This window comes from Amphiura filiformis, chromosome 3 (assembly GCF_039555335.1).
Source record: "Amphiura filiformis chromosome 3, Afil_fr2py, whole genome shotgun sequence".
NCBI classification, from domain to species: Eukaryota; Metazoa; Echinodermata; class Ophiuroidea; order Amphilepidida; family Amphiuridae; genus Amphiura; species Amphiura filiformis.
The window spans coordinates 86,239,062-86,257,744 of record NC_092630.1 but is presented as its reverse complement, the minus strand read 5'-3'; the positions used below and the strand labels follow the sequence as shown (position 1 = coordinate 86,257,744).

At 34.6% G+C, this 18,683-nt stretch overlaps 1 protein-coding gene across 1 annotated transcript in view; it reads right to left on the bottom strand.

The window, feature by feature from the left end:
* Positions 1-14,726: 14,726 nt before the first annotated feature.
* The window catches only part of LOC140149308 (E3 ubiquitin-protein ligase UBR5-like), a 52,802-nt gene continuing 48,845 nt past the window's right edge, over positions 14,727-18,683 (bottom strand). The window contains exons 45-49 of the mRNA XM_072171574.1: positions 18,343-18,427; positions 17,552-17,821; positions 16,686-16,830; positions 15,627-15,745; positions 14,727-15,243 (exon numbers count right to left, since the gene is read on the bottom strand). Coding sequence (XP_072027675.1) covers positions 15,031-15,243; positions 15,627-15,745; positions 16,686-16,830; positions 17,552-17,821; positions 18,343-18,427 — 832 coding nt within the window. The 3' untranslated portion in view covers positions 14,727-15,030. The remainder of the gene's footprint in view (positions 15,244-15,626; positions 15,746-16,685; positions 16,831-17,551; positions 17,822-18,342; positions 18,428-18,683) is intronic.

Below are 18,683 nucleotides of genomic sequence, written 5' to 3'. Positions count from 1 at the left end.
ACATTACATTTATTATTAACTGACATTTTTCTGAAATCCCTTATATTGTGTCAAAGGTGGATGTATCATCACTATATACTTTTGTCAATAATTAATTTTAATTAAATGTTTCAGAAATCATTCTATATTTATGTATTATAATTTACTATTTTCCATTTCCGCTTTTTGTACCCCTGTACTTTTTGTTAAATACATTCAAGGACAAACTGTCTTTTTAATAGAAGCGTCCCTCTAAATATATTCACATATAACAATTATTTAACTTTAGATAGACAAATCTGAAGTTTTAAACTCACGTTTCTTGATCTTCAAGTCATTTATAACAATTTGAAGACAAACAAAAGAAATTAAATTCAAGATAATGCTGAAAAATCAACCAAGTACTCTTAATAATGTTTTTGAAGAAATTGTATTCATTATTTGTTCATCATGGTGTACATATAAATGTGAAGTAAAACTGCCTTCTTACTACTTTATTGTTGTATGCAATGCTCACGATATGCTTTTGAAATCTGTTTTCATAATTACATGTACATTTGTACTGTATTCGCCACTTGCACGGTTCCGCCATTATGCACTATATGCGGGGAGAGCCTCGAACTGGCAGCATAGAATTACGTAACCTTACACAGAATGTTATATGACTGGTTCAATTCCCATTCATGTATGCTGCCAGTTCGAGGCTCTCCCCGCACATAGTGCATAATGGCGAACTGCGCAAGTGGCTTAATACGTAGTTCAGTCTTTCATTGCTGGTCAAGGAATCCTGTTTCTGAAATATTTATTTTCATACAGATGGTTGATAGTTCAATCTATTGATATATTTTGTGTGGTCTAGCGGTTAGGACTTTGAAATAAAGAGGTCCTGGGATTGATTCCTGGAGTTGTCACTTTCTATATTAGAAATCAAAGTAGGAAAGACTCCCCAAGTCCAAAATACATTTATATAGTTAACAAAATTGAAATTCGTTTACTAATTGACCTACAATCAGGGAAAAACTGTTCTAAGTACACATTGACAGCCTTTTGGTGAATCACACCCCAATGCAATGTTCGACAAAGCCATGTTGTCATCAGGTCCGTGAGACCTGCCAACATTGAAAGTTGGGGAGTGTGGAAGGTAGGATATGGGGCAAATGTCAAATTCATGACAGACCTGTATCACTCACCTTCATACTATTGTTATGACATGTATTTTTTATATTGATTGTAGGTGAGTCTTACATGAGGCGAGTTATATTCATCTTAGGTCTTACATGGCTCATTTGATACTTAGCTTGTACTGCTAAAGGTCTTAATTATTTAGCACTTAGTATTCTTATAATTACATAAATTAAATTGAACTAATACGGTATTAATTATTTGCGTTACATGGGGTTATTTAGCCTGGTTTAATAATACTCTGGTTGGTTGGTTAATACTGTTGACTTAAGTTTTTATTGCGCAATGATCCATTACTTTGACACTGTACAATATGTGGTGTGATCAAGTAAGATCAGCCTGAAGTCTGGCATACAAGCTGTATCAAAATGATTGGTACCCATCAGTTTTCATTGATAATAGATGAGCCTAACACATCAAAATTCAACACAAGATCCAAATAATGTGTAGATTTATTGTGAAACAAGTCATAAAGTATACATTCTGGACATTTCAAGAATATCCACTGTTGTATTTGGAAGAGGCAGGCTTTTCAATAAACATCAAAATTGATGGGTACCAATCATTTTGATACACCCTGTATTTAATTTTCAGTTTTCTATGATTGCATCAATCCTTGTAAAGTTACAAAAGAAATGATTTCCGACTGATTTTGCTTGATCACATCACATATGCACATATTGCAGATTATTTAAGTTTTGTTTAATTTTTAAAAATCTCAATAATATTTTTGTAATAGAAATTAAAACATAGCGTATTTGTTTGCATCTCAGTCTTTCACAAAGTCAAACACAAATATGGCTTTTAAAATATGTGTCTTTTAGTAACTATTTCCTATTGTATTGTACATGTATGTGTGTTGAGACAGGTGTAGCATGGATGCCATCTAAATAGGTGCAGTCCATGCAGGCTATTCATTATTCTGTATGTATACATGTAGTTGTTGTGACAGTTGGGAGTAATTGGCAGCTGGTAATTAAAATGCACACCAGCTGTTACACTGAGCATTTGTACATGAAGGAAATGTTGTCCAATCCAATTAAAAGCAATATGTGGACAACTATATATGATGTTCCAAGCCATGTGTGTAAATTCATTAATGGAACCTTTTATTATAATGTATGCATTAAAGCAGGCATCAAAGTTTGTATTTTAGTACCTTGGTGATCAGACTAGGTAGGTGTGACAGAAACTTTGACCCCAAAAGCCAAGAATTGATAAAGGGGCTATGCAATAATTATGAGCTGGGGGTAAGAATGAGGGGAAAGAATTGTTTGGCAAGCCAAAGGAGGGTGGGAACAAGCAATTTTAGCAGGTCGAAAGGTGGGGTGGGTGCAAGCCATTTTTGGCACACAATTACACTTTTTATAGGGTACCTTTTAAATATCACACCTTGAAAAAGCTTACAGAAACTTTGAAATATGTAAAATTCCCTGCTCACTACCCTCACATGATATGTCTAGACCATTTGAAATTTGCAAATTGTGAACCCACAAATTTGGTATGTTCAAAGGGCGGGGGGACAAGCAATTTTTGGCAGGCCAAGGGCAAGCATTTTGCGGCACAACATTTTGAAATTTTACCTGGGGGCTCATAATTATTGCATGGCTCCTAATACATACCAGTTGACACAGTTCTGGGTGCATTTTTATTCCAGCTGTAGATCACTGATGTGATAAATACAATGTAATGCATTAATAATATCTATATAGGAATGGTATAATTGATTATAAATAAAATGAGGCTTTACATGTATTTATTAAACTGCTACTATTCAACTTGACATGCCAAAATGTTCAATTTGATAGCACATGTACAATTTGTACATGAATGACAGAAGTCATAGGATGGCAATAATTTATTTCTGGGTAGCTGAAGGTTTTGCTCATTTAGTTATTGATTCAAATTTACTTATTTGGGTTTTTTATGTTTAAATAACACAAAATGTATTTGAATGTTTGTTTTAAATCCTTTCCCAATTTGATTGAGAAATATTGGTAATGAATACTAATTTGCATGGATCGTTAGAATTCTAATCAATGTGTCAATTTTGACACGTCAGGTCACATTGGGCACATTTTCCTATTGCACCTGGTCAGGTTGTGTGAAGTTCTTTACTGTTTTAGTATGCCAGTATTCAGTGTATTAGTAATACATGTATTAAGGTTTTGAAACTATTCAGCATTTATTTGTAACAGTTGAATACCTAAATGGAAGAAGGGCCCAACTCTGCCATTTTACAAAAATGATGCAGCATTTATTGCCAGCAGATAGAGTGTTATTCCTTGTGTGTGAAGAAGGACCCAAATACACTCTCTAAATAGTCCTCTAAATCATAGTTTTCGTGCACGTGCTAGAAAGGCCCACACTCCACGGACTGACTGGCATGTGCAGTATATTACTGGAAGAAAGGCCTATTCTCTGGCTCATATTAAGACCTGGATTGTTGCCATGGTAAGATATCATTTAGAATTTATGAAATAATGTATACTATGTTCAATTTATGAAATAATGTATGTTCATGTATTAAAGGTCCCCTGAAGATAAAAACATTCTGTCTATAAAACTTTTCCAAATATTAAATTTGTTCTTAAAGGAGTATTTCGTGATCCTAGCATCCTCTTTTTATGACATTTTTCAGTAGATATCCACGAAAAAAGCTTATTCCCAAAATTTCAGTTGATTCCGATATTGCGTTTGTGTGTTATGCATGATTATGTGTATTACACTGCTCCATAGACAATGTGTTGTAATTTCGTTCTGGTATACCAGAGCGAAATTCAAATTCCACGATATCTTTGCTAAGCAATTAATCTGCAAGAAATTTTTGTACATAAACATTATGTAGCCAGAGGTTTCCAGTGATATAAAAATCTCAACTTTTTATTGAGAAAAGTGGGGATGATGCTGTGGATCACGAAATGCCCTTTTAATATCTTAAAAACAGTTTTGATGGAGTTAGGCCGTTCTTCCTCTTAGGTATTCAATTGTTTGTTGAACCAGTTTGTAATTGTTTTGCTTTTACAGCGCTATGAGGTACGTTTGGTGCTGTATAAATTTCCCAGTGGCAGCAGAATAATTTGTTGAAGTGTGCTGACAATACTGCCTTATAGTGAAGTGTATGTTAGAATCACAAACATTATTTTTTATATATTTACATTTGTTTTTTAGTTTTTATTTATACAGGCTGTATCTAAATTATTGTTCTCCACTGGTTCTCCAATTTTTTGGTGTTTTAGACATGCATGCCTCTTCCAGACCCACCATTGCATCTACTTGAAATGACCCGATTTAAAGGAGTGTTAACATTTTATAGTTTATAGTTGTAGTTGTAGTTTATAGTTGTAGTTATAGTTGTAGTTGTAGTTATAGTTGGAATTATAGTTGAGTTCATAGTTGTAGTTGGAATTATAGTTGAGTTTATAGTTGTAGTTGTAATTATAGTTGAGTTTATAGTTGTAGTTGGAATTATAGGTCAGTTTATAGTTGTAGTTGGAATTATAGTTGAGTTTATAGTTGGCTAGATAACTAAAGACATTCTCTGTACCATTGTTAAAATTATGCCATAGCTTCCCATAATGCATTGTTGAAACTATATGCTATACCTATACTCTGTAGCGGAATGTCTTCCCATAATGCATTGCTGTAGATTGTATTGGAATGCTTTCCCATAATGCATTGTTGGAATTCTTGCCCATAATGCATTTTTAAAACCATGTTATTGCCATGTTAAATAGGCCTAGGCCTACATGCATCAGCTGTACCTTATATTCCCATACAAAGTATTGATGAAATACCATAGCTTCCCATAATGCATTGTTAATACTATGCTATAGGCCTACCTGTAGTCAAATGCCTTCCGTAATGCATTCCATACCCTGTACTGGAATGTTTTCCCATAATGCATTGTTGAAACTATATGCTATACCTATACTCATAATGCATTGCTGTAGATTGTATTTGAATGCTTTCCCATAATGCATTGTTGGAACTCTTGCCCATAATGCATTGTTGGAACTCTTGCTGGCCATTAAATGCACTTTTAAAACCATGTTATTGTCATGTTAAATACATGTACACTATGTATTCTTCCCAGAATGCATCAGCTGTACCTTCTATTCCCATACAAAATATTGATGAAATTATGCCATAGCTTCCCATAATGCATTGTTGATACTATGTTATACCTGTAGTCAAATGCCATAGCTTCCCATAATGCCATAGCTTCCCATAAAATTATGAAATTATTTCATTCCCATGAAATTATGCCATAGCTTCCCATAATGCATTGTTGATACTATGCTATACCTGTAGTCAAATGCCTTCCATATTGCATTCCGTAACCTGTACTGGAATGCTTTCCCATAATGCATCGTTGAAACTATGATATAGTTTCCCAAAATGCATTGTTGAAACTATATGCTATACCCATACTCTGTAGCGGAATGTCTTCCCAATAAATGCATTGCTGTAGATTGTATTGGAATGCTTTCCCATAAATGCATTGTTGGAACTCTTGCCCATAATGCATTTTTTAAACCATGTTATTGTCATGTTAAATAGGCCTACATGTACACTATGTATTCTTCCCAGAATGCATCACCTGTACCTTATATTCCCATACAAAGGATTGATGAAATTATGCCATAGCTTCCCATAATGCATTGTTGATACTATGCTATACCGGTAGTCAAATGCCTTCCATAAATGCATTCCGTACTCTGTACCGGAATGCCTTCCCATAATGCCTTTTTGTCAAGGTAAACAAAGATACTAAACTGGGGTCCTGGGAGTTCTTCATGCTTGGAGTTGAGACACACAGTGAGGGGTCAATGTGTTGATGGTTAAGCAGGAAATCTGGGTGGTCAAATCGTGGCCAAGCTCATGTCACTTCATGACTTAATTAATTTTTATAGCATGATCCTTCATCAATTCAAAGACCCAGAAGAGCAGAGGCATACCAGCATCAGCAGTAAATGGGGAGTGGGAGAGGCTGGTCCCGGGGGGGCACTCAACACAAATGACCATACGGGTATGCTCCCGGAGAGACCCCCTTTTGGATTTCGCAGCTCGAAAGACCCCTATATTTGACCAAAATAGAACTCCAAAAGACCCTTGATTTTGATAATTTAAGCTCTGAAAGGTTTTTTTCAGGCGATTTTCAACCAGAAAGCCAAGGTAGACCCTTGATTTGGACTGTTCGCAGCTCCAAAGGTCCCTGTTTTACTTGTTCGCAGCTCCAAAAGACCCCCTTTTATCGGTACGAAGTCAGCTCCCAAAGACCCACCGCCTAAAAAATTTCGGGGAGCATACCCACCAAAATTTTTGATGCCCCCGGGCTGGTCGATATTGCCTCGGCTCAAAATACTGGGACAAAATTGACCAAAAGTATTCTCAGTGAATATCAACAATGTTTTAGTAGAGGGACAGCAGGAAAATTTGTAAATTTTTCACCTCTTGGCCCCTTCTTAATTCTCACACTCCTGTAGAAGAGGAATATACCCTGTCTTTTGAAGGTGGCTCCATCAGCCCTCATATACCCCTAATCATGAGCTGTAGGATTTGGCACTTTAAAAGAGGGGCAGTACAGAAATGTGTGAAATGGGCACCATTATGTACATGTATCATTGGCCCCTGGGTACCACAACCCCTGAACTACACCACTGAACACTAATTAAACTAATAGAGTGCAATTTGCACTAATTATGTTATGCTAAATGGTACTAAATGGCACAATTATTGTTTTTAAGTACCGCATTGTTACACCACCAATATCTGTGGTTACACCCACCCCACTATCATGACTATTTTTACAGTATAGGCATGGTAGGTGATCAGATCTATACCAAGTCACATCACAGATCCTGGAATTTATTTCCAGGGTCTGTTTTCACAACTACTAATCATGCTAATAGTCTCCCACAGTGAAAACATTTAATATGGCCATAAAACTAATTCCCATTTGTTGTGCCCTCAAGTAATTTACCCAGGTCTTCCAGAAAAAAAGAGTATCTGATGTTGGAGTATAGTCTAAGAAGATTTGAATCTATAGACCTAGGTTTTGAATTTACTAGGTTTAATACCTGATCATCATGAAAGATTTCTTACTTCTGTGATCTTATATAGCATAAGTGAAATATTCAACCCTAACTCTAACCCTACAACTACTATAAAGTAACTATAAACTCAACTATAACTCTAGACTCAACTATAACTCTCTAATTATAACTCTCAATCCAGCTACAATTCTAACTACAACTATAAATGCAACTATAATCCAACTACAATTATAAATGATTATAAAAATGTGATTACAACTATAACTACAATGTCAATGATAAAAATACATTTACTCGATTTAAAGTATGAAGTTTATAACATCTTGTGATATCATGTAGATCTGATGGTGCATTTGGAAGAGGAATATCAATCATTTTGATACAGCCTGTATATTATACTGTCTGTGAAGAGAATGCAGCTAACTACAATCTGTGCTAAAAGAATCCCAGGAAAATAAAAATGAGCAAGGTAGATGTAGCTAAACATGGTTTAATAATTGCTTATTGAAACTCAGTATAATATTGTGAATTATGATAAGGATAATGAACTGAGTGCAATGCATTAGTCAAGATAATCGCACGCGCCGTGGAGTTATTGCATTTAGCTCGAGAGCCGATAGGGTCGAGAGCTAAATGCAATAACTCCATGGCAAGTGCGATTATCTTGACTAATGCATTTGCACGAGTACATTATCCGTCATATACTTTGAGTGTATTAAACAATAGGCAATATTAATTGCTGCATTCATTATATTAGTTTGAATATCAGGTAAAATATCTTAAATTTTAAAAACACCGTCAGGTCATTGACCAGGTAGCATTTACTATAGTAACTGGTCAAGAAAATCAATCACTGTATAAGTTAGCTATAAATGGTATCGATTGCGCCATACGTCATACCATACTTTAATAACTTATTCACGCATGGTTTGTAACCAATTGACTTTATGTTGTGATCATTTAATATCGTGGTTCCGAACACAGAGAGCACACTGAAGCAGTTGATCTGGAAACAATCGATTTTGACGTCCCACTATGTAGTACTACGGTGAATGGGGATGAGAGAATAAACTTATATATCAATATCAACTGGACTTTATAGTTCTACAATTTGAACTTTAAAATCTACTAATATTGTTAAAACACACAACAGGGAATTTTTCAATTTGTTCAGTATTATAAAGCATGATCATGATATTATACGCTAGTGCGTGTTTCCCGGGCGTGTTTATGTTATCTTAGATATAGGCCTACATGTAATTCATAGAACAGTTTGTAACCTGTGATTTACGCAAAGTGCTCATGAAAAAATACCATACCCTATAACTATTTTAACACCACAGAATGTATATTCGTACTTTTTTGGTGGTATATATATCGAACATAGTTATATAAGTTTTATAGTAATATGAAAGTAGTATTTCTAGTATTTGAGCGTGCACGTATTATCTAAAATCTATTGTTTAGCGTGCAGGTTTTAGATAATGTATTGTTTAGCGTGCAGGTTTATATAATTTGGGCCGTGACGCGAAGTAGTTCGCGAAAATAATGCACGGGAGAAGAATACATAACGATGAATAGAAACGGGCACTAGAAGTATATTGATAGAAAAGGGTACAATGATGGACAGTTGAGTGTAGGTGTCCAGATGTGCTTTGTGAAATTATGTACACATATCTTGGGACTTATTACAATCTAATATATATAAATATATTAAAATTAAAAGTAAATTAAAGTTTAATATTATGTAAAATTTATCATTGCTATTTACAATGTAATGCAACAAATTATACTCTGTCTGATTTGAAGTAGGAAGTCATTTCCCTCAGATTAAGTGCATTAATGCATCCACTTTTCTGGGTATAGTTTGATCAGTTTGTAATCGGCAGGCCTTATTACATTGCAGATTAATATCAATATATTTTATTTTGAGAATTGTCTTATGACATCTCGCCAGAAGCATCACAAATTTTTAATTCAAGTCTATTATTTGTCTACGTTCTTTAACACACACAATACAGATCCGACATGTCAACTATATAACTCTCAACGTCTACTTTTCAGCGTAGTGGTAAAAACATAACAATTCACGCCGATAATTACAAGCTGATCAAACTAAGATAATGAGTTTGACCTTTCAAATACTGTTTAACGGGTCATTTTGCAGGCATACATTTTTTTAGGTATTTGGTTTCTTTTTTTCATGTTTTGAATCAGCTACATATTGAAGCCTGTGGGTTAGATATACTTTAGCGGGATTTTAAATTTATGGTTGCCTATTTAACCCTGTGAAATTGTCCCATTATCAGTAGTAAGCAATATTCATTTGGTTTTACAACATCTTCAATTGCTTCTGACAACCAAAATTTGGAATGATTCGAAGAAACTACCAGGATCCATTCCCAAATACATGTGTTTCTGCAGGAAGGATGCAAGCATGAATAACATATGATTTGCAGCGACTATGTACAGTTCATCTCGGCAACTCGTACTTGTGTATCTAATTTTTTTTTTTAATTTTTTTTCTTTTCTTCTTTTTTTGTATCATAATATGGCTTTATTGGCTTAGGTTACTTCACATTGGACAGAGTGTACTGCAGTTCAATTTATGTTAGTATACTGCAGTATTTCTTGGGTGTCATGGTGACTAACAACTGTTTAATACAGTGTATGAATAGGGTATATTTATAACTATGCTGTCAGCAATAAAAACATGCCTGTGGCATATATCTTTATTATAAAGTTTGTTATTTTGTCATGTTATTGTGGATCACAGACATGTTGAATAATTGAAACTTAAACTCAACCCTCTTTATCTTTCTAAGTATGTCAACTAGGGCTTGGTATAGAGTCTAGAAAATTACACATGCACAAATTCCAAGATAGTTTGTTATTTGAGGTACAATCCTGCTTACTATAATTAGTTGATATACAAATATTGAATGTTTAATGTTTTTGAGTACAATGGTAAGAATGTTTTCATGAAGTGAAATATGGACTGTTCCGTTCAACGAGGCTTTGCCGAGTTGAATGGAACAGTCCATATTTCACCAAATGAAAATATTCTTTCCATATATTGAACAAATAAAAACATTCAATATTTGTTATATATCACTCATATAAAACAAACTATTTATTTTAGAAGCAACACCCATACCTATAATTGGCGAGTCGGGGGTAGTCTCCATGCGCAATATATGCTCGCGTCTGTCAGCATTTCCATTGCACAGGCGCGGAGTGAAAGTCTTTTTCTATAAATAGCAAGAATAATCAACAGAAATTGACCAATCAAATGATAAGAATCTTTGTATGCTCGAATGTAAGTTCATACGTGCTGGTGATAAACAATTTCTAAAAGTTTAAACTGACTTTTAGCATGTGTCGCACATCAAAAATTAAAGGTTAGTTGGATTTTTGTGCTGAAAGTCAGTTTAAACTTTTAGAAAATCTTTGTGAGTTAAATAAATTTATATCAATATGCTGCCCTCTTGCTCACTTATCATGCTGAATCAAATCACTACCCTCTTTGTTTCTTTATCGTGATCTCCCATTGGCTAATTAAAGATAATTCATGAGAAACCATGACTTATCGATATTCAACACTTTTGTCAAACGTAATTATAACGATATTAATTGATTGCCAGATCAACTCGACTAGTACAAAATAATTGGTAGTGGCTTTCACCAACGTTTACAATGCTAACTCTTTTAGGTACCATGGATCCAATTTCCGAGGAAATGTACAATATGTGGATCCTGGGTTGATCCTCCAGTAGTCAATTTGACAGAAATACCCTCCTGCAATAACAAAGGAGATGGATTAAGCCCGGGCTGTCCATTGTTGTATACAATATGCCTAATACCTTCAGGGAAGGAATTCCAGTAGATTGACCCAGGATTAGATTAACCCAGGATCCACATATTGATATGCACCATAAGTAAGAATTTTTGTGAGTGTATGGAGAGTTACTAAAGATATTCAGTGATCCCAGCGCAAGTATAAAAAAATTCAAATTGTTTATGAATTGCTAAAAAGTGAAGGATAAGTCATTCAAATTGTCATTTGGTATTTTTGAAATGACAAATATGGCAAAAAGCAAAGAAAACAGCAGTACTGATGAAGTTGAAGCCCCATTCAAATACATGTAGCCTAAATTACAGATTTGTGTGAAATGTCTTATTTTGTCTTAAATACACAGCTTTTGGCTCAACCACTCGCAGGCTGTGTTTGCACATTTATGACAATGACAAAGGTACCAAAATCTGAATTTTGATGATTTTTACAATCGTCAGGATCAAATCACTGAATGGGCCTTTGGTAAAATGTTAATTGCTCAGAAATTTCAAAAGAATGCTAAAAGCATTAAATACTATCCTTAAATATTGTTTGGCTGTGCATTTATACATTGACATGTTTTAAACTTGTAACAAGACAATTGAAAAGGAAGTCATCTCAGTCAATTGTTTCTTTTGAATCTCAAATACTGAGATTATTTAATAGTGTTCCATCACATTTACTCTTACAATCATCTCTTTCCCAATAACTTTCTGAAAATGCCGGTCTTCTATTCCTAGACCTTTATTTCATCAAACCAAATATTTTGAAACATTAGTGATCTATTCCCTAGCTCATTTGGCTTCCCCTCCCTAAATAAGATCTACAATCCTGCTCCATACAGTTCAGACACTTTGCCATACTTATGCCCACTACCATTAATCAATGTTGGCCATCAATTTCATTGTGAACTTTGCATAATGACGAGTAACTATTCATCCGTTTGTCAAATTATCTTGAATGAGAAACCAGGGATCAGGTGGCACCACTAACTAACCCTGTATGCTGCCCTATAAGTAGCTTTTTCTCAAAAAATTAACAAATTGCTTATCTTAATCGGAATTCTGCAAAAATCACAATGATATGACCCCCAATATGACCCTATGAAAGATTATGCCTCAGGGTCACACAAAACATTGCCATTTTTAGATAGTTATATACTTGTGACCTCCACTGATGACACACATTTACCGAGTCAGTATTATATCCATTCACTACATTAATTCAGTAAAAAGTGTTAAATGTGGAATGTGTCGGAGCCTGGTGGGATGTCACAGGATATTGATAGACTGCAGCCTGCCCTCCCAATGTTACTTAACCTAAGTCTGTTGACAAAGAAAAATGTTAAAACTACATGTACAAAATGTGCATCAAAGTCATACAAAGAAGATTCTAAAGAATTGAAGATAATGTTCAAAATTTAAACAATACCATACCTCAATATTAAAAAAAAAAAACATGGTTGGGTGTCCTTTTGCATAAACTTGGTCTACAAATTAAGTCTGGTATATTGACCTTGCCAGTGCTTTTAAAGCTGTTGAATGGACCAAATTCAAACCAAAAAGTTCTGATATACTCAATGAAGATTACATAGCCATGCTTGATGCAATCAAGCTAAAAGAACCATGTGTCAAACACTCAAAGTAGACTTCTACATTGTTAAATGTTACACTAGATGCTTTATTGGGCTGAAATTACCATCCAAATCAAATCATTTGTTTCTGAGATATATTAATGGCATTACTTTAACAATAGATAACAAAAGAAACTGCTAAGGAAACTAACATCATGTTGAGCACATCACTACTGGACAGACACCATGTTTCACTCATTCCAGAAACAACAAAACACTAAACTGAAAATATATAAAAACAATTGAAACAAAAAGGTTAAAAATAAAAAAAAGCTGATTGGTTGTACTATGCACTAGGGTATTATTGAGAATTATGCCCTCACACTTCTTTAGTACTTTGTTGCAGCATTAGACTGAGTCTCTTTCAAAGGCATCACTTGATAAACAGATGTGGAAGTGATAATCTAACTGATCAGTTGTAGCCTTACTATGGGTGACCTTGTAAGATTATCCATATGCTGCAAAGCTGAAATTTACACCTACTGTAAATGTCCGACTATTTTCCAGGGAAATGAGGAATTGCAGTGATGCTTGCATGGGATGTGCACCTCAGCTAAAGACAATGAACCATATAATGAGATGGCCATCTAATTCCACTGCAAATATTTTCACAACAAATTTAAAAAAAATGTGTACTTTTGACCTAAACATGTCACATGTGTATTTGTACCCAATATTAACTAAAAATTAATGAAAAAACTAAACAGATATAAATTATTTTGAGCACATATAATAGAAATTCATGTAATCTTCTGCAAGCATTATTTTTTACTCCTGCTCTTCATATGGCCATCAGTTAATAACACAACAGAACACATCGGTCATGGTCCTCTTTTTGCACATGCCCAGTGAATTGTCTGAAAGGACCAGGTCATGGCATGGTCATGTGATGTCACTTTGCCAGTTGTAGATTTCATGGCATCAATCACAGCCAATCAGGACCCACTTCTGTTTTTTACACAAGTGTGCCAGAAATCTTTCCAAAACTCTATGCTCCAAAAAGAATGGAACCAGCAGTAAAATGAGACTAAATCATAGAAAGCACTACAATTTGCTCCAAATTTGTATCATAATACACTCAACTCTTCCAATTTTTTTCTATCTTATACTATTTTAATGTGAGGCCTATGTTTAATATAATATTATGATGTTAAAGTGAAGTAGGTATCACTTAAAGTGCAAGTAGTAACAAATGTTAGCTAACATTGCCAAACCAATGCATTCTTCTCATCACCTTTCATTAGCATTTCATCTGTGTGTGCATATTTATTAATATCTTATCCATAATTCTAAACACTAGATTTCTTTGCAATAACAAAACTACCTTTCCATAAACATTCTCAGAACATGATGTGAAACAACACTTAAGTGCCTTCCCATTATTTACAAAATACTGGACTTTCTTGCAGAAATTACTTTTGTAATATTCTCAATCTAGGGCATCAACTATTATGTGTTCAATTAATTTACACACAGAAGTTTTATTGCCGATTTTCAGCGTTGGCCATAGCCGGTATCGCACAGCAAAATGCTACTCACTTTTGATCACCTCGCTACACAATTTTGGAATAAGTAGCAATTTTATGCCATAGACTTGTACAGTGAAGTGTGCAAATGCAACAGAAATCAAGTGGTGCAAGCTGATAATGCTACGCATAAAAAATGTCTTACGTCCAACGCTGCCGATTTGATGTGATCAGATATGAAACAAGTCCTTTCATATCATGGCTAGACCTAAAGGGTGTTCCCAGTTAAGAATTCTAAATTTGAATAAATATATCAAAATCAATTCAATTTTTGTTAATTTTTTGAAATAAACTCCAAATAACAAGCACAAGTTGATGCTGTTTTAATTTTTTTTAAATAAACTCCAAATAAATCACAAGCACCAGTTGATGCGGTTTTAAATTTTAAGGTGGTATTAGCGATCCTGCAGCTCAAAATTTCATGAATATGAATGAATCATACATTATGAAAAGAAAAATAGTTTCCATAGCTTCAATGGGACTTAAACCAGCAACTTGTCACCTCCGTCACCTCCATCCTCTGTTGATTATTTGTCTAACGTATTAATGACTACATTGATGTTGTTTAATAGAGGTCCATGAACCCTATTTTCAGCTGTTGTCAAATTAAAATCCGAAGTTGAATAAAAATGACAAATTTGTTGCTACTGCAGAAAATGGGACATGTCTGGTCCTACAAAGTAAAAACTTTTTTTCTTTCACCACTTGTGACAGAACAATACTGTTTTCAATCCAATCTTATGTCTACATTAATTGAACACACACACATCTCCTTTTTTTCTAATCCTACAAGTTGTTTGCACTTATATCCCTTGGTTAAACAAAACCAAAAGCTTTGGTCTTAATAGCTAGTAATAGTTTCTTTTTAAGTATGGCTTTGGAGCTATATAGTGGTATATATAATCGTGATATACAGGTGTTAGCTGTTGGTAGATGATTATCATCTGGTGGTCTCACTGTAATGGTTGGCATGGGTTGGAATCCTTCTTCACTGGCTGGAAGATTAGGACTAGATGTCCAGAAATAAACCTGTTACACAAATGAGATAAAGGTAGGAAGTTAGCTAGGTACACTTACAGTTTCTGGCAGAGAAGATTGTTTACATTTTGAGAGCATGCACAGCTTAAACACAGAAGGGGGTTCTGATTGGCTGATTCAATTAGAGACAGTGTATTTGACTGCAAAGTAAGAACTGATTGGTGCAGCAAAAATTGACTCATTGTGTCAGATTTTGTATTTAGCACTGAGGTTTTTAAAGGTCTGAAAAAAGGCAATAGAAAGCCAACCACTTCTGTTTGAATATGTTACCATGACACAAATGTGACTCAATGCTTCCAACAATGACTTATTCACTAACTTATTAGTTTTTATTTATCACAAATTATAGACTGATTTGTGCCTGACATTCTTACCAGATCTTGGCGCTGCTGGTTGGTCATCTTTTCCACTATGGTCCAGAACCACTGCTTGAATCGTGTCAATTTCTCACTACCTTCACCAGTGTGACTATCACCACCTGTGCAAAGAAAACCTAACATGATGGTAAATCAAGACACACATTAAGATATTATGTTGAATCAATAAAATGCCAGGTAATAAGTGAGTCTCTCCCTGTTCTAAATAGTGCTAACTTTGTTAATCAGGAAAACACTCGAATTAATACTGAATCAAATGCAAAGAATAAAATTTTTGTCATAATTATGTGAACCACACATCAAATCTGGTGCACCAATCTAATCAACGATTGGATGTATATATAATTAGACTGGTAAAAACGCTGAATTATCTTAAAAGAGTTGTTAATTATCCATCAATCATGCATGAGAATACACATTCATGAAAAAGTCTGGAAATGGTTAAAAAAATAAAAACAGCTGGAAAATCACATAAAATTGGACAAAAACACCTGAAAATGGGCTGAAAATAAATACAGTTGCAGGAATTTTGACATTTTGACTGGAAATTATACCTGGTCTATATCAAAGTTGTTGAATTATTAACCTGTGCCCATAAAAATGGGATATTTTAAGAAACTCCCGAGAGTGCATCCTTATAAGGTAATAAATGTTCTTTTTTTAGCTCAAGGACCCTACAGCATGTATGTTCCTGTGATGATTTATAAATAACAACTGGATGATATTCCAAAACTTCAAACAATTTCAGAATCTGGCCACTGCTGTCCAGGGCCTAGATTTTGTTTTGGTTTGCAAGAATCAAAATCCATCATAGTCACTGCACTTACAGTATGATACAATGAGAGAAATTGATTCTCGCAACCGAATCTTACAAGAATCATTAGGAGAATCAATTCTGTGATTCTCGGCGAGTAGGCCCTGCTAGACCCTTGTGTGTTTAATTTGAGAATGATACATCATCACGGAATAAAGCACAGCTCATGGTGGCATAACTTATTTATAAGTCTTACAAAAATACAGCAGTTAAGATGTGGTTGAGTGGAAGTGATTTCTTACCAGTTTCATCATTGAATGTAGTATAACCTATTAATGTTTGTACATTGACATGACCACAGCCATTGAGTAGTAATCTGAAGTCTTCTGCTGTCAATCCTTCTAGAGATCCTTTAGGAAGTACATCGTGCAGACCATCCCTCATAGCCTACAAACACAAAAGCAACAACATCAGCTTGAATTTATTTTTTCATTTCAAAAATAATTTTGTTTTAAATAGACAATCCTACTTTGGATACAAGTTCCTCAGGGAATTAGTCAAGGTTGAACTTGCTGTCTGTCATCAACAGGTGCAAGTCAGTTCATCTCTGTGATGAACTATATGAGTGAAAGAGCCCCTTTATTCTAGCATCATCTTTTAGGGTATGGTTCAATAGATATCCATGAAAAAAGCTCAACTCTAAATTTTCAGTTGATTCAAGTTGAATTGGCAAGTTACACATACTTGAATGTATTACAGTGCCCAATTAGGCCACCGTGTTGTAATTGGACGATACATATTGGACATCATCTTTGTCAAACAACCAAAGCTGCGAGAAAGGTTATTCACCCAAGCATGTAGTCCTATGTATCTGATGGTATAAAATTCTAAAGTTAGCAGGGACTGAAGCTGGGAATCATGAAGTGCCTCTTTAATTTCAGCTGGGTTTCTACTAATACATCGTTAGAATACATATATTCTATTTGGTTTATTAACCAAAAGACCATTCTTCTATTTGGCATCCACAAACAGTATTGAAATCAAGAATCATGTGATTATAAACAAAACCCAAGTTAAAAAGGCTGATACTACAAAAGTAAAGTATCATGATGGGCTGAAATTATATACCTAAACTGAAATTAAATCAATAACTTGTCAAAATACTTACAGAAAGTGCTTTCTGTGCAACTGTTAGCATTCTATGTTCAGCATACGTCCTCACATAGGAATATACATTGCTAGGATTCACCCTGTTCTCAGCTCCACCTGGCGTCAATTCCACCTGACCACCACCTTCTTCTTTACTTAGTTGTATGCAAAAACTCAGCTCTAATGCTGCAAATATCGTCTCTGCATCTTCTTTCTCTGCATCCACAAGAAGTTGACGGAGACTCTCGTAAAGGACGGGATCATAAAAGGCTAAATCATGCCATCCAACCTGGGGGATACAAACAGTGTGGCGATTTGTAACACATGAAGACATCCAATAAACATGGGACAAAGTTGAGGCATCACAATACACAATAGTCAAAATATGTTTGCTAACAAAATTTTCTTTCTTTTCCTGGTGATCTGCCATCACAAATTTGAGCACAATGACCATAAGGCGACAAAAAAAGAAAACCTGTTCTGCGGGCCAAACTGACCCATATTTTGAACAAATTTGGGGGGAAAAAACATAAGACATTGGACAATTAACATGTAAACATTATACTGATAACCATAGCCATAATGAAATGAGATACACTATAATATATTTATCTGCTTCATTGCACATCAGTGGGATGTTGTGTCAGTTTATACCTGATAACAGCCATAAACAATCATGACATATTTGTTATTATAAGCAAGCATCATCTGTAACTCCCAATATTGGTAATTGATCATGGTAATTCTTAGAATTCTACATGAAAGATGGTGGTTCATTTGGGACAATTCGCTACATTATAATTATCTTACCGGTCTTCCTAGTAACGTCTTGATGACATGTCTATTAAGAGTCAACGGACAAAGCTCATTTTGTAGTAGACATAATCCAAGTATTCTGTTGACAAAACAAAAATTAGTTTCAATTGATTGAAGCCAGCAAGACCTAAATACACAAAACATTAACTTTGACCCTACAATGTCATACAGGAAGTATGTTTTTATTAATTCATTTACATTAACACTTAATACCTGAAGGACACTTGGCATGCTGTGGTAAACAATCTAAAACATACAGCACTGTCTGCCAGTGAGAATTTCTGCTCCTAACATGATGAATAACAAATAAAAAATACATTTTTCTACTGCCAAAT